The following is a 13,850-nucleotide window of genomic DNA, read 5'->3' as shown; positions in this document are numbered from 1 at the left end:
CAAGCCCAGGATCTGTCCACTAAGCCATGTGCTCTCCCAAAGAAAGAGGATCAGTCTCTTGAGGACTGGGGCTGAACCTCTCATCTCCCCTTCCCCAGCGACCCCAGGGCTTAGCACAGCGTCAGGGCCCCAAAAGATTAAAAAAAAAAAAAAAAAGTTGGTATTTGTCAAGCGCTTACTACGTGCAGAGCCCTGTTCTAAGCGCTGGTGTAGATACAGGGGAATGAGGTCCCACGTGAGGCTCACAGTCTTCACCCCCATGAGGGAACTGAGGCCCAGAGAAATGAAGTGACTTGCCCACAGTCACACAGCTGACAAGGGACAGAGTCGGGATTCGAACTCATGACCTCGGACTCCCAAGCCCGGGCTCTTTCCACTGAGCCACGCTGCCTTCAGCCCCTTAGGAGAGGGGAGCAAACATCTGTTTGGACGAGTTCTTCATTATGCAGTGTTACTAGGGAACCACATGGAGGCTCTGGTGCTCCGTCGCCCTAATCCCGCATCTCTCTTTATTATTTTATGCTATTTATTAAGCTCTTACTATATGCCGGGCACTCTACTAAGCGCTGAGGAAGATCCATCATAATCAGGTTGGACACGGCCCATGTCCCTCATCCTGCTCACGGCCTTCATCCCCATTTTACAGATGAGGGAACTGAGGCACAGAGGCGTGGAGGGTTTTTTAAGTGGTATTTGTTAAGCGCTCACTACGTGCCAGGCACTGAACTAAGCGCTGGGGTGAATACAAGCAAATCGGGTCGGGCTCAGTCCCTGCCCCACAGGGGGCTCGCGGTCTCAATCCCCATTTTACAGATGAGGTCACTGAGGCATTAGAGAAGCAGCGCGGCTCCAGTGGAAAGAGCCGGGCTTGGGAGGCAGAGGTTGTGAGTTCTAATTCCGGCTCTGCTGCTTGTCAGCTGTGTGACCTTGGGCAAGTCACTTCACTTCTCTGTGCCTCAGTTACCTCCTCTGTGAAATGGGGGTGAAGACTGTGAGCCCTCTGTGGGACAACCTGATCACCTTGTATCTCCCCCAGCGCTTAGAACAGTGCTTGGCGCATAGTAAGCGCTTAACAAATACCAACATTATTACTACAGAGAAGTGAAGTGACTTCCTCAAGGTCTCACAGTGGACAAGGGGTGGAGCTGGCTTTAGAACCCAGGTCCTCTGACTCCCAAGCCTGTGCTCTAGTGATTCGCCCAAGGTCACACGGTAGGCAAGAGGCAGATCGAGGATTAAAACCCTGGTTCTTCTGACTTCAGGCCCGTGCTCTAGAGAAACACTAGACCACCCGGGATAATAATAATAATAATAATAACGTCGCTATTTGTTAAGCGCTTACTGGGATCCCTCTTGGGCCCTGATATTCATTCATTCATTCATTCAATAGTATTTTATAGAGAAGCAGCGTGGCTCAGTGGAAAGAGCCCAGGTTTGGGAGTCAGAGATCATGAGTTCGAATCCCGGCTCCGCCACTTGTCAGCTGTGGGACTGTGGGCAAGTCATTTCACTTCTCTGGGCCTCAGTGACCTCATCTGTAAAATGGGGATTAACTGTGAGCCTCACGCGGGACGACCTGATGACCCCGTATCTACCCCAGCGCTTAGAACGGTGCTCGGCACATAGTAAGCGCTTAACAGAGACCAACATTATTATTTACTGAGCGCTTACTATGTGCAGAGCACTGTACTAAGCGCTTGGAATGGACAAATGGGTAACAGATAGAGACGGTCCCTGCCCTTTGACCGGCTTACGGTCTAATCGGGGGAGACGGACAGACGAGAACGACGGCAATGAATAGAATCGAGGGGATGAACATCTCATTAAAACAACAGCAAATAAATAGCCCAGCTTCATCCCAACAGCACTTAGGAAATGCCCATAATTCATTCATTTTAATGTCTCTGTCGTCCTCTAAAATGGAAGCTCCTCGTGGGTAGGGAATGAATCTACCAACTCCGTCCTATTGTACTTTCCCCAGTGCTTCACGCAGTGCTCTGCATGCAGAAAGCCCTCAGTAAATACCATCGATCGACTGATTGGCGTCAGGAGCCTGGAAGCAAGAGATGCGGGTTTTTGAGGACTCCTCCCGGAAGCCCTGGGGTGTGAGAGGATGGAAGACTCAATCAATCAATCAATCACATATATTTAGCACTTACTGGGTGTGAAAAGCACTGTGCGTGGCTCAGTGGAAAGAGCACGGCCTTGGGAGTCAGAGGTCATGGGTTCGAATCCCGGCTCCGCCGCTTGGCAGCTGTGTGACCGTGGGCAAGTCACTTCACTGTGCCTCAGTTACCTCATCTGTAAAATGGGGATTAAAACTCTGAGCCCCACGGAGGACAATCTGATCACCCTGTCTCTCCCCCAGCGCTTAGAACAGTGCTCTGCACATAGTAAGCGCTTAACGAATACCAACGTTATTACTAAGTCTTTGGGAGAGGACAAAAGAACAATAGAACAAAAACATTTCCTACCCACAACAGGCTTACAGTCTAGAGGGGGAGATAGACATTAAGAGAAATAAATTACAGACATAACAATATAATAACAAAACATAATGTGGACATAAGAGCTGGTGGACTGGGGGAGAGGCGAATAAAGGGAACTCCGACTTCTCTGAGCCTCAGTTACCTCAGATGTAAAATGGGGATTAAGACTTGGAGCCCCAGGTGGGACAGGGACCCGATTTAGTTCTATCCAACCCAGAGCTTAGTACAGTGCTTGGCACATAGTAAGCGCTTAACAAATACTACAATTATAAACGTCATTATTATACAAGCAAATCGGGTTTGGCACAGTCCCTGTCCCACATGGGGTTCACCGTCTCAATCCCCATTTTACAGATGAGAGAAGTGAGGCCCAGAGAAGGGAAGTGATTTGCCTAACGTCACACAGCCGACAAGCGGCAGAGGGAGGATGAGAACCAAGGTCCTTCCGTCACCCAGGCCCATGCTCCTTCTCGAATTCACCATCTTCTTTCCCACACCCTGCTGAGAGGCCGTAAAACAGCATGGCTCAGTGGAAAGAGCCCGGGCTTGGGAGTCAGAGGTCATGGGTTCGAATTCCGGCTCTGCCAGCTGTGGGACTGTGGGCAAGTCACTCAGCTTCTCTGTGCCTCAGGGACCTCATCTGTAAAATGAGGATGAAGACTGGGAGCCTCACGTGGGACAACCTGAAGACCCTGGATCTCCCCCAGCACTTAGAACGGTGCCCTGCACATAGCAAGCGCTTAACAAATACCAACATTATTATTATTATAATTATTATAAAGGGTCTGGCCAAGGGGAGAGTCGGCCCCTGAGCCTGTAACCTCCAGCTAAACCCCAGGGCAGGGTATGACCTGGCCTGGCCCCCTCCCCAAAGCTGGCTATGCCCAGATTGTCTCCCAGCAGAGGCTCCAGATAATAACGTTGGCATTTGTTAAGCACTTACAATGCGCAGAGCACTGTTCTAAGCGCTGAGGGAGGCACAGGGTAATCAGGTTGTCCCACGTGAGGGTCACAGTCTTAATGCCCATTTTACAGATGAGGGAACTGAGGCACATAGAAATTAAGTGACTTGCCCACAGTCACACAGCCGACAGGTGTCAGAGCCGGGATTCAAACCCATGACCTCTGACGCCCAAGGCCGGGCTCTTTCCCCTGAGCCGCGCTGCTTCTCTGTCCATGTGGCTCATCACCGCTTCACACTGGCATCTCACCGGAGGCGGGAGGGTGGTGGCATTTTGCCGCCAAGACAAGCAGCATGGCCTGGTGAAAAGACCCAAGCCCGGGAGAGAGAAGAGCTGGGTTCTAATTCTAGCTCTGACAATTGCTTGCTGTGTAACCTTGGGCCATGCTCTTCTCTCTTCCCTGTGCTTCAGGTTTTTTTTAATGGTATTCGATATGCACTTACTCTGTGCCGGGCACTAAGCACTGGGATAGGTACAAGTTAAGAGAAGCAGTGTGGCTTAGTGGAAAGAGCCTGGGCTTTGGAGTCAGAAGTCATGGGTTCGAATTCGGCCTCTGCCACTTGTCGGCTGTGTGGTGGGCAAGTCACTTCACTTCTCGGTGCCTCAGTTCCCTCATCTGTAAAATAGGGATTAAGACTGTGAGCCTGATGTGGGACAACCTGATTACCCTGTATCTACCCCAGCGCTTAGAACGGTGCCCTGCACATAATAATAATGTTGGTATTTGTTAAGCGCTTACTATGTGCAGAGCAACGTTCTAAGCGCTGGAGTAGATACAGGGTGATCAGGTCGTCCCACGTGTGGCTCACGGTTTTAATCCCCATTTTACAGATGAGGGAACTGAGGCTCAGAGAAGTGAAGTGACCTGCCCACAGTCACACAGCTGACAAGTGACAGAGCCGGGATTCGAACCCCTGACCTCTGACTTCCAAGCCCGGGCTCTTTCCACTGAGCCACGCACATAGTAAGCGCTTAACAAATACCAACATTCTTATTATTATTAATCATGTTGGACACAGTCCATGTCCCACATGGGGCTCACAGGTTACTCCCCATTTTAGAGATGAGGGAGCTGAGGCCCAGAGAAGTGAAGTGACCTGCCCAAGGTCCTCCAGCAGACAAGTGGTGGAGCTGGGATAAAGACCCAGGTCCTTCTGACTCCCAGGCCCGGGATCTATCCACTAGGCCACGCTTCTTCTCCGTTCTCCTCTTCTCCCTCCTACTTAGACCGTAAGCTCCCTGTGGGGCAGGGATTGCGTCCAACCAAATTAACTTTTATCTACCCCATTGCTTCGTTCAGTATTTGACTCATAGTAAGCGCTTAACAAATACAGAGAAGCAGCATGGCGTGGTGGAGAGAGAAGGGGTCCGGGAGTCGGGAGGTCACGGTTTCTAATCCCCGTTCCGCCACTTGTCTGCTGGGTGACCTTGGGCAAATCGCTTGACTTCTCTGGACCTCAGTCACCTCACCTGTCAAATGGGGATTGAGACCGTGAGCCCCTCGTGGGACAGGGACTGTGCCAAACCCGATTCGCTTGTATTCACCCCAGCGCTTAGTACAGTGCCTGGCACGTAGTAAGCGCTCAACAAATACCATTAAAAAAACCCTTCACGCCTCTGTGCCTCAGTTCCCTCATCTGTAAAATGGGGATGCTGGGAGCAGAGCACTTGTGTGGGTCTCCACCGTGGCCCGCACTCCTCTCCTTCACGTCCCTCTCTGCACAGGTGAGGCTGGGGGCGGCTAACGCCCTCCTAAGGGCCCTGGGGTGGGGACACCTCCTCACACCAGGCGGTGGGTAAGGGCACGTCCAGGAAAAGAACCGGTCCACCTCTCACCGATGTCTCCTCTCCTTGCAGGGTCCAGTCTGGGGCGACTCAGCCGGCCACGGCCTCGGGATCTGCGGGGGCCACCGTCACCGTCTCCTGTTCCGGCAGCGGCAGCAACACTGGGAGCTATGATGTCTCATGGCGCCAGCAGCAAGTGGGACCCTCCGCCAGAACGCTCACCTACAGCAATAACAACCGGCCCTCGGGAGTCCCGGAGCGATTCTCGGGCTCCAGGTCCGGCAGCGAGGCCACCCTGACCATCTCCGGGCTCCGGGCCGAGGCCGAGGCCGATTATTACTGTGCAACGTGGGAGAGCAGAAGGGTCGAAGCGGGCCGGCCCCATGGGGAAGTCTCACAGAAACTCGCCTCAGTAGCCGCTCTTGCCAATTCTGCATTTCTCACTTCCTCTCCTTTTTTTTTTGGTTTGCTGGTGTCAATTAGGCATTTACTATGCGTCTAAGCGCTGGGGTACGTGCCGGTTTATCAGGTCGGACACAGTTCCCTTCCTACAGAGGACTCCCAGACTAAATAAGAGGAACGGGTATTGGATCCTCATTTTACAGATGAGGAAACTAGAGTCCAGAGAAGGGAAGTGACTTTCCCGAGGCCCCAGAGCAGGAAAGTGGCAGAGCCAGGATCCCCGGGCCTAAGATCTTTTCGCTAGGCCATACTTCTTTCCAAGTCTTCACTGATGAACTCCTGCCATCCCAAAACACATAAATCAGCATCACCCCCAGCACCGATGTAGATATCGGCGTTCGGCCTCAGCCCTCTTGCATATAAGAATAATTGATTGGTCATTCAATTATTCCATACATTCTCATCGCATCTATTTCTAGGTCCAACTCCCCTCTTAGAGTGAAAGCATTATGCCGGGGGGATGTTCGATAAACCCTCTTTGTATCTAGATTATTTAAATGAATAAATATCTTCACTATTCTATTTGTTCATAGTGTTAACAGCAAACACCACAATGATGATAATATTATTATTAATAAGCACTTATTATGTGCCAAGCATTGTACTAAGCACAAGTGTAGATACAAAATAATCAGATCACACAGAATCCCTGCCCCACCCTGGGCTCAGAGTTTAAAGGGGAAAGGAGAACGGGCATATTGTCCCCGTTTTACAGATGAAGAAACGAAGGCCCAGAGAAATACAGTGACTTGCCCAAGGTCAGCAAACTAGCAGGTGTCGAAGCCGGGATTAGAACCCAAGTCTCCTGCCTCCCAAGCCTGTGTTCTTCCCAGTAGGCCACACTGCTTCCCGTGGATATTTTTCTATGTGTCTCCCCCGCTGGAGGGGAACGTCCAATAAACAAAGGCAGAAAAGATGGTAAATCAGCCCAGGATCGCAAGATTGGGGTTGCCAGTGGTGCCAATCCAATGAAGACACAAATCAAGCAATTGATCATATTTACTGAGCACTCACTGTGCGCAGAGTGCTGACCTTAGCACTTGGGAGAGTACCATATGACAGAGAGGGGTTTTTTAATGTTATTTGGTTATAACAACAATGATGGCGGCATTTGTTAAGCGCTTACTACGTGCCAAGCACTATTCTAAGCGCTGGGGAGGTTACAAGGTGATCAGGTTGTCCCACGTGGGGTTCACAGTCTTAATGCCCATTTGACAGATGAGGTAACTGAGGCACAGAGAAGTTAAAAGTGACTTGCCCAAAGTCACACAGCCGACAAGCGGCGGAGCCGGGATTGGAACCCATGATCTCTGACTCCCCAGCCCGTGCTCTTTCCACTGAGCCACCGTTCATGTCCCACATGGAGCTCACAGTCTTAATCCCCATTTCACAGATGAGGGAACTGAGGCCCAGAGAAGTCAAGTGACTTGCCCGAGGTGCCTTAGCAGACGAGTGGCGGAGCCGAGATTAGAACTCGGGTCCTTCTGACTCCCAGACCCACGCTTTATCCACTAGGCCACCCTCCTCCTCAGCCTGAGTTCGTAGACATGTTTCCTGCCTACGAAGAGCTCACAGTCTTGCGGGGAGAAAGACATTAAAATAAATGACCGATGCGGACACGCCTGCCGCGAGGCGGAGGGAAGGGCCAGTGAAAGGGACAGAACCAAGTGCAAAGGTGATGCACGGGGGCAAAGGAGTAGGGGAAATGAGGGCTCCGAAAGGGAAGGCCTCCGGGAGGAGGTGGGATTTTAATAAGGCTCTGAAGATGGGGAGAGTGAACGTCTGTCGGATAGGAAGGGGGAGGACGATCCAGGTCAGAGGCAGGATGTGGGTGACGGTCGGTGGTGAGACGGACGAGCTCGAGGGACCGGATGGTGTTAGAGGAGTGAAGTGAGCGGGCTGGGCCGAAGTAGGAAATCAGCAAGGTAAGTTAGGAGAGGGGTAAGGTGATTGAGGTCTTTAAAACTAAAGGTAAGGAGTTTCTGTTCGATGCAGAGGGGGGTGGGAAACGGCGCTGGAGGTCCTTGAGGAGCGGGGAAACGGCAACTGGACGTGGACGGGGACTGGATACAAGCAGATCGGGCTGGACACGGTCCCTGTCCCACATGGGGCTCACACTCTCCATCCCCACTTTACAGAGGCGCTAACTGAGGCAGAGAGAATAATCATATTAATGATAATGGTATTTGTGAAGTGTTTACTATGTGCCAAGCGCTGTTCTAACCACTGGGGTAGATACAAGGTAATTAGGTTGTCCCACGTGGGGCTCACGGTTTTAATCCCCATTTTATAGAGGAGGTAAGTGAGGCACAGAGAAGTGAAGTGACTTGTCCAAGGTCACACAGCAGACAAGCGGCAGACCCGGGATTGCTACTCATGACTCCCAGGTCCGTGCTCTAGCCATTGTGCCATGCTGCTTCCCTAGACTGAGGATCGATGGCTTTGGGCGTGTGGCTGTCTACTAAACGCTGAAAAGTTAGGGAGCACAGAGAACCGTCCAGTACAGTACTGAAAGGCAGAAGCCAGGAAGCAAAGCAGCCTCACGCCTTGGACAGTTACTTCACCTATAAAATGGGGATGGAGACTGTGAAACCCACGTGGGACAGGGACTGAGTCCAACCCAATTAGCTTGTAGCCACTCCAGCGTTTAGTACCTGCCACATAGTAAGCGCTTAACAAATACCACATTATTATTATTATTATTATTATTAATAATAAACATCCAGCAAACATACTACCCCACAAACGAGATCTTCCATCTATATCTTGCAACGAAAACTCTTACTTCGGGATCTGGTTCTCTCACTCGTGCAGCCTGAAATCAGGGATCTCAGCAAGCGGTACCGGTTCCTCGGGGAAGCGCGGCCCACCGTCGAGCGCTCAGTAAAGCAGCGTGCTTAGAGAAGCAGCGTGGCTCGGTGGAACGAGCACAGGTTTGGGAGTCGGAGGTCGTGGGTTCTAGTCCCGCCTCCGCCACTTGTCAGCTGCGTGACTGTGGGCAAGTCACTTCACCGCACCTCAGTTCCCAGTTGGGGATGAAGACTGTGGGCCCCACGTGGGACAAGCTGATTATGTTGTATCCACCCCAGCGCTTAGAACAGTGCTTGGCACATGGTAAGCGCTTAACAAATAGCGTTAGTATTAAATGCGAGTGATTGGAAGGACGCCTCATGGTGGGCACTTGGGAAAGCTTCCTTTGGACCAGGAACTTGGAATTTCGGGGACTGATTACAAGGGCAGACAATCACTCAATCAATCACGCTTGACAGAGAACAATTTAATAATATGATACATTCTCTGCCCACAGTGGGCTTACAGTCTGGGGGGGGGGAGATACAGACATAGATCACGGGCCTGGGAGTCAGAAAGACATGAGTTCTAATCCTCCCATACCACAGGTCTGCTGTGTGACCCTGGGCAAATCACCTAACCTCTCTGGGCTTCAGAGAAATAAAATGGGGATTAATAATAATGTTGGTATTTGTTAAGCGCTTACTATGTGCCGAGCACTGTTCTAAGCGCTGGGGGGAGATACGGGGTCATCAGGGTGTCCCACGTGAGGCTCACAGTCTTCATCCCCATTTTACAGACAAGGCCACTGAGGCACCGAGAAGCGAAGTGACTTGGCCACAGTCACACAGCTGACAGGTGGTGGCGCCGGGATTAGAACCCATGACCTCTGACTCCTAAGAGTGTGAGCCCCAGGTGGGACGGGGACTGTGTCCAACCTGCTTAACTTGTAATGATAATAATAAATAATGTTGGTACTTAAGCGCTTACTATGTGCAGAGCACTGTTCTAAGTGTTGGGGGAGATTACAGGGTAATCAGGTTGTCCCACATGGGGCTCACAGTCTTAATCCCCATTTTACAGATGAGGTAACTGAGGCACAGAGAAGTGAAGGGACCTGCCCACAGACACGCAGCTAAGTGGTAGAGCTGGGATTCGAACCCATGACCTCTGACTCCCAAGCCCGGGCTCTTTCCACTGAGCCACACTGCTTCCCGTATCTACCCCAGAGCAAAGTGCTTGGCACATAGTAAGCGCTTAACAAGTTTCATAATAATAATTATGATGATGATGGTATTTGTTAAGCGCTTACTATGCGCCAAGCACCGTTCGAAGCGCTGGGGTAGATTATAATGTTGCATCGTATTATATATTGCGTGCTACGTAAATATGAATAAATAAAATACAAATAAATAAAATTACAGATAGGCACATAAGTACTATGGGGCTGGGAGCGGGATGAATAAAGGGAGCAAGTCAAGGTGATGCAGGGGAGAGTGGGGGAAGGCAAATGTAGGAAAACAGAAAAATGAAAATGGGAAAATCACCACGGATCCACGTGAGCACAGAGGCGACTGCGCCTCAGAGGGGAATAAGCTTGGCTCCTTCCCAGGAACGGGGGATCATTCCCACTAGCCAAGGGAAGGAGTGAGCCAGCCCAGCATCATCATCATCAGTGCTATTTATTGAGCGCTTAGAATGCGCAGAGCTCTGGACTAAACACTTGGGAAAGTACCACGCAACAGAGTCGGCAGACGCATTCCCTGCCCACAGTGAGTTAGTGGTTGTATTTCTCGAGCACTTACTGTGTGCAGAGCACTGTGCTAAGCCCGTGGAAGAGTACATTATAGAATAGAATATAGAATAGAATCATCCCCTTGATTTTATTTATATCCCCTTGAATCTATTTATATCCCCTTGATTCTATTTATTGCCATCTTTCTTGTCCGTCTCCCCCGATTAGACCGTAAGCCCGTCAGAGGGCAGGGACGGTCTCTATCTGTTGCCGATTTGTACATTCCAAGCGCTTAGTACAGTGCTCTGCGCATAGTAAGCGCTCAATAAATACTATTGAATGAATTATCCGCTAGAGCCCGGGCCTGGGAGTCAGAAGGTCATGGGTTCTAACCCCAGCTCTGCCACTTGTCTGCTGTGTGACCTTGGGCAAGTCACTTCTCTGGGCCTCAGTCACCTCACCTGTAAAATGAGTCTGTGAGCCCCAAGTGGGACGGGGGACTGTATACAACCCAATTTGCTTGTATCCACCCCAGCGCTTAGAACGGTGCCTAGCACATAGTAAGCACTTAATAAATACCGTAATAATAATTATCATCATCCTCCATCCTGAGCCAACAGGAAACCGCTCCGGTTCAGGGGCCGGTCATCCTCTTGACCCTCGGGGACCCCCTACGTTCAGGGCACCTCTCCAGAGCAACCGGCGGGCACAGCTCCCACGGGATGCGGCAACATTCGAGAAGCAGCGTGGTCTAGTGGAAAGCGCGGGGTTAGGAATCAGGAAGCCTGGGTTCCAATTCCGGTTCCACCCCACTTTCATGCATTCATTCAGTGGTATTTATTGAGCGCTCACTATGTGCAGAGCACTGTACTAAGCGCACTTGCCTGCAGTGTGACTGAAACAGGGTGGTCTGGGGGATAGAGCACGGGCTTGGGTTTAGAGGACCTGGGTTCTATTCCGAGCCCAACCGCTTATCTGCTAGGTGACCTTGGGCAAGTCGGTTCACTTTTCATGCTTCAGTTACCTCATCTATAAAATGGGGATTAAGACTGTGAGCCCTATCAATTATAGGTATTTATTGAGTGCTCGCTAGGTGCAGACCACTGTCCTAAGCGCTCGGGAGAGTACGATACGTCGGAATTAGCAGGCGCGTCCCCTGCTCGCAACACTGTGGGTGGGGAATGTGTCTATTGTTGCGTGGTACTCCCCCAAGCGCTTAGTACAGTGTTCAGCACACAGTAAATGCTCAACAAATACGACTGAACGAATGATTGGACGCTCTTCCACTCTAGAGGGGGAGAAAGACATTAATGTAAATAGTTTAAAATGTAAAATATACAGATAGGTACCTAAGTGGGGTGGGGTCGAGGGTGGGGCAGATAGCAAAAGCCTAAAGATCACAGATCCAAGTGCTTAGACAATGCAGAAGGGAGAGGGAGCTGGGGAAAAGAGGGATCAATGGGGGGAAAGTCTTCTTGGAGGAAACGTGACCTTAATAATGCTTTGGGGAGAGTGATGGTCTGGCATATATAAAAGGGACGGGGGCTCTGGGCTAGAGGGAGGAAGTGGGAACCGGGTCAGCAGTGAGATAAACGAGATCAGAGTGCAGTGAGTAAGCTGGTGCTAGAGGAGCTGAGTGCGAGAGCTGGGTTGTAGAGCGGAGCAGCGAGGTGAGGTAGGAAGGGGCGAGCTGATGGAGCGCTTTAAGGCCGCCGGTGAGGAGTTTCTGTTGGACGTTGGGGTGGATGGGCAACCTCTGGAGGTTCCTGAGGAGCGGGGAAACTCCGACTGAATGTTTCGGTCAAAAAATCATCAGAGCGAAGTATGGACTGGCGTGGGGAGACGCAGGAGACAGGAAGGTCAGGGAGGAGGCCGAGGCAGTAATCAAGGCGGGACAGGGACACGCAATGTGTCCAACCCCGTGATCTTGTCTCTATCCCAGTGCTTAGTACGGTGCCTGGCGCGTTCATTCAATCTTATTGATTGAGGGCTATTTATTGTGTGCAGAACACTTGGAATGTACAATTCAGCAACAGATAGCGACAATCCCTGCCCAACCACGGGCTCACAGTCGAAAAGGGGCACCTAGTTTGCGCTTAACAAATACCACAAAAAAGTCTCTCGATTTCCCTCCGCTTCTGTTTCTTCGTCTGCAAACCGGGGTTAAAATATCTCTTCTTCTCCTTAGATTGTGAGTCCGCGTGGGGTGGAGCCTGCGTCGGATCCGTTCGGTCGTATTTATTGAGCGCTTATGGCGTGCCGAGCACTGTGCTGAGCGTTTGGGGGAGTACGCTACGACGATAAACAGACACATTCCCTGCCCACAACTTGCTTAGGGTCTGATTATCACGTGCCTTTCCCATGCTGAGTTCAGGGCACCGCACACGGCGAGAGCTTAAAGATACCACAGTTTTCAGCGTGGCTCAGTGGAAAGAGGCCGGGCTTGGGAGTCAGAGGTCATGGGTTCTAATCCCGGCTCCGCCGCTTGCCAGCTGTGTGACTTGGGGCAAGTCACTTCACTTCTCTGTGCCTGTTACCTCATCTGGAAAATGGGGATTAAAACTGTGAGCCCCACTTGGGACAACCTGATCACCTTGTATCCCCCCCAAGCGCTTAGAACAGTGCTTTGCACATAGTAAGCGCTTAACAAATACCACCATTATTATTATCAACACTGCCGTGATCATTGGTGGCTGAGAAATGGGATGGATTCTCTGCTGAGGCTTCCCAGGGCCTCGCAACTGTTCCTTGTTGTTTAATCCCCCTTTAAGTCATTAAGAAATGGGTACAACATCGGTTTCTGCTGGCCAGCAAGAGCCCTGGCTACCATCCCTAGAGAGGGAAGGTCCCCGCAGGAGGAAACTTGAAAGCATAATATCTTTACTTTGCAGCCGAGGTGCCCCAGCTCCTTTTACATGCTTGCCCTGAGCCCAGGCCACATCCCGCCCCGCCTTCTTCCTCCCCAGCCCCACGCCCTCACCCTCATCCCCTCCGCCCTCCAGGACCAGTGGGGAAAAAGAATCAGATTTGTGCTTAAACGATCCGCTCGCAACCCGCTGAACGCTCCTTCCAAAAGGCAAACAAGGAATGTGAGCCAGAGAAGCCGGGGAGTGGAACTCACACGGACCTGGGGGTCAGAAGAGCTGGGTTCTAATTCCGGCTCTGCCAACTGCTTGCTGGATGAAGTTGGGCAAGTTTTCTTGTTTTCCTTATGATAATTAAGCGTCTACTATGGGCCAGGCAATCTACTAAGCGTCGGGGTAGATACCGGCTAATCAGTTGGACACAGTCTATTTCCCACATGGGGTCTGCAGTCTTAATCCTCGCTTTACAGGTGAGGTGACTGATGCACAGAGAAGTGAAACGACTTGCCCAAGGTCACACAGCAGGCAAATGACAGAGCCAGAACCCAGGTCCTTCTGACTCCTAGGCCTGTGCTCTAACCACTAGGCCACGCTGCTTCTCCTTGTTTACGCAAGTCGTTTAACCTCTCTGTGCCTCGGTCTCCTCATCTGTAAAGCGGGGATTAAATCTTCTGCCTTCTATTTAGACGGGGAGTCCCATGTGGGATAGGGACCGTGACCAACCTGATACACTTGTATTTACCTCAGCACTCGGATCGGTGTT

General features: G+C 51.1%; 1 protein-coding gene across 1 annotated transcript in view; it reads left to right on the top strand.

Moving 5' to 3' along the window:
- The window catches only part of LOC100087831 (T-box-containing protein TBX6L-like), a 33,768-nt gene that overhangs the window by 10,006 nt on the left and 9,912 nt on the right, over nucleotides 1–13,850 (top strand). Inside the window, exons 9-10 of the mRNA XM_029049614.1 lie at nucleotides 5,309–5,579; nucleotides 8,513–8,581. Coding sequence (XP_028905447.1) covers nucleotides 5,309–5,579; nucleotides 8,513–8,581 — 340 coding nt within the window. The remainder of the gene's footprint in view (nucleotides 1–5,308; nucleotides 5,580–8,512; nucleotides 8,582–13,850) is intronic.

The sequence above is a fragment of the Ornithorhynchus anatinus genome, chromosome 21, assembly GCF_004115215.2.
Source record: "Ornithorhynchus anatinus isolate Pmale09 chromosome 21, mOrnAna1.pri.v4, whole genome shotgun sequence".
Classification (NCBI taxonomy): Eukaryota; Metazoa; Chordata; class Mammalia; order Monotremata; family Ornithorhynchidae; genus Ornithorhynchus; species Ornithorhynchus anatinus.
Note: the sequence above shows the minus strand (reverse complement) of the source record. Positions and strands in the feature narration are given on the sequence as shown.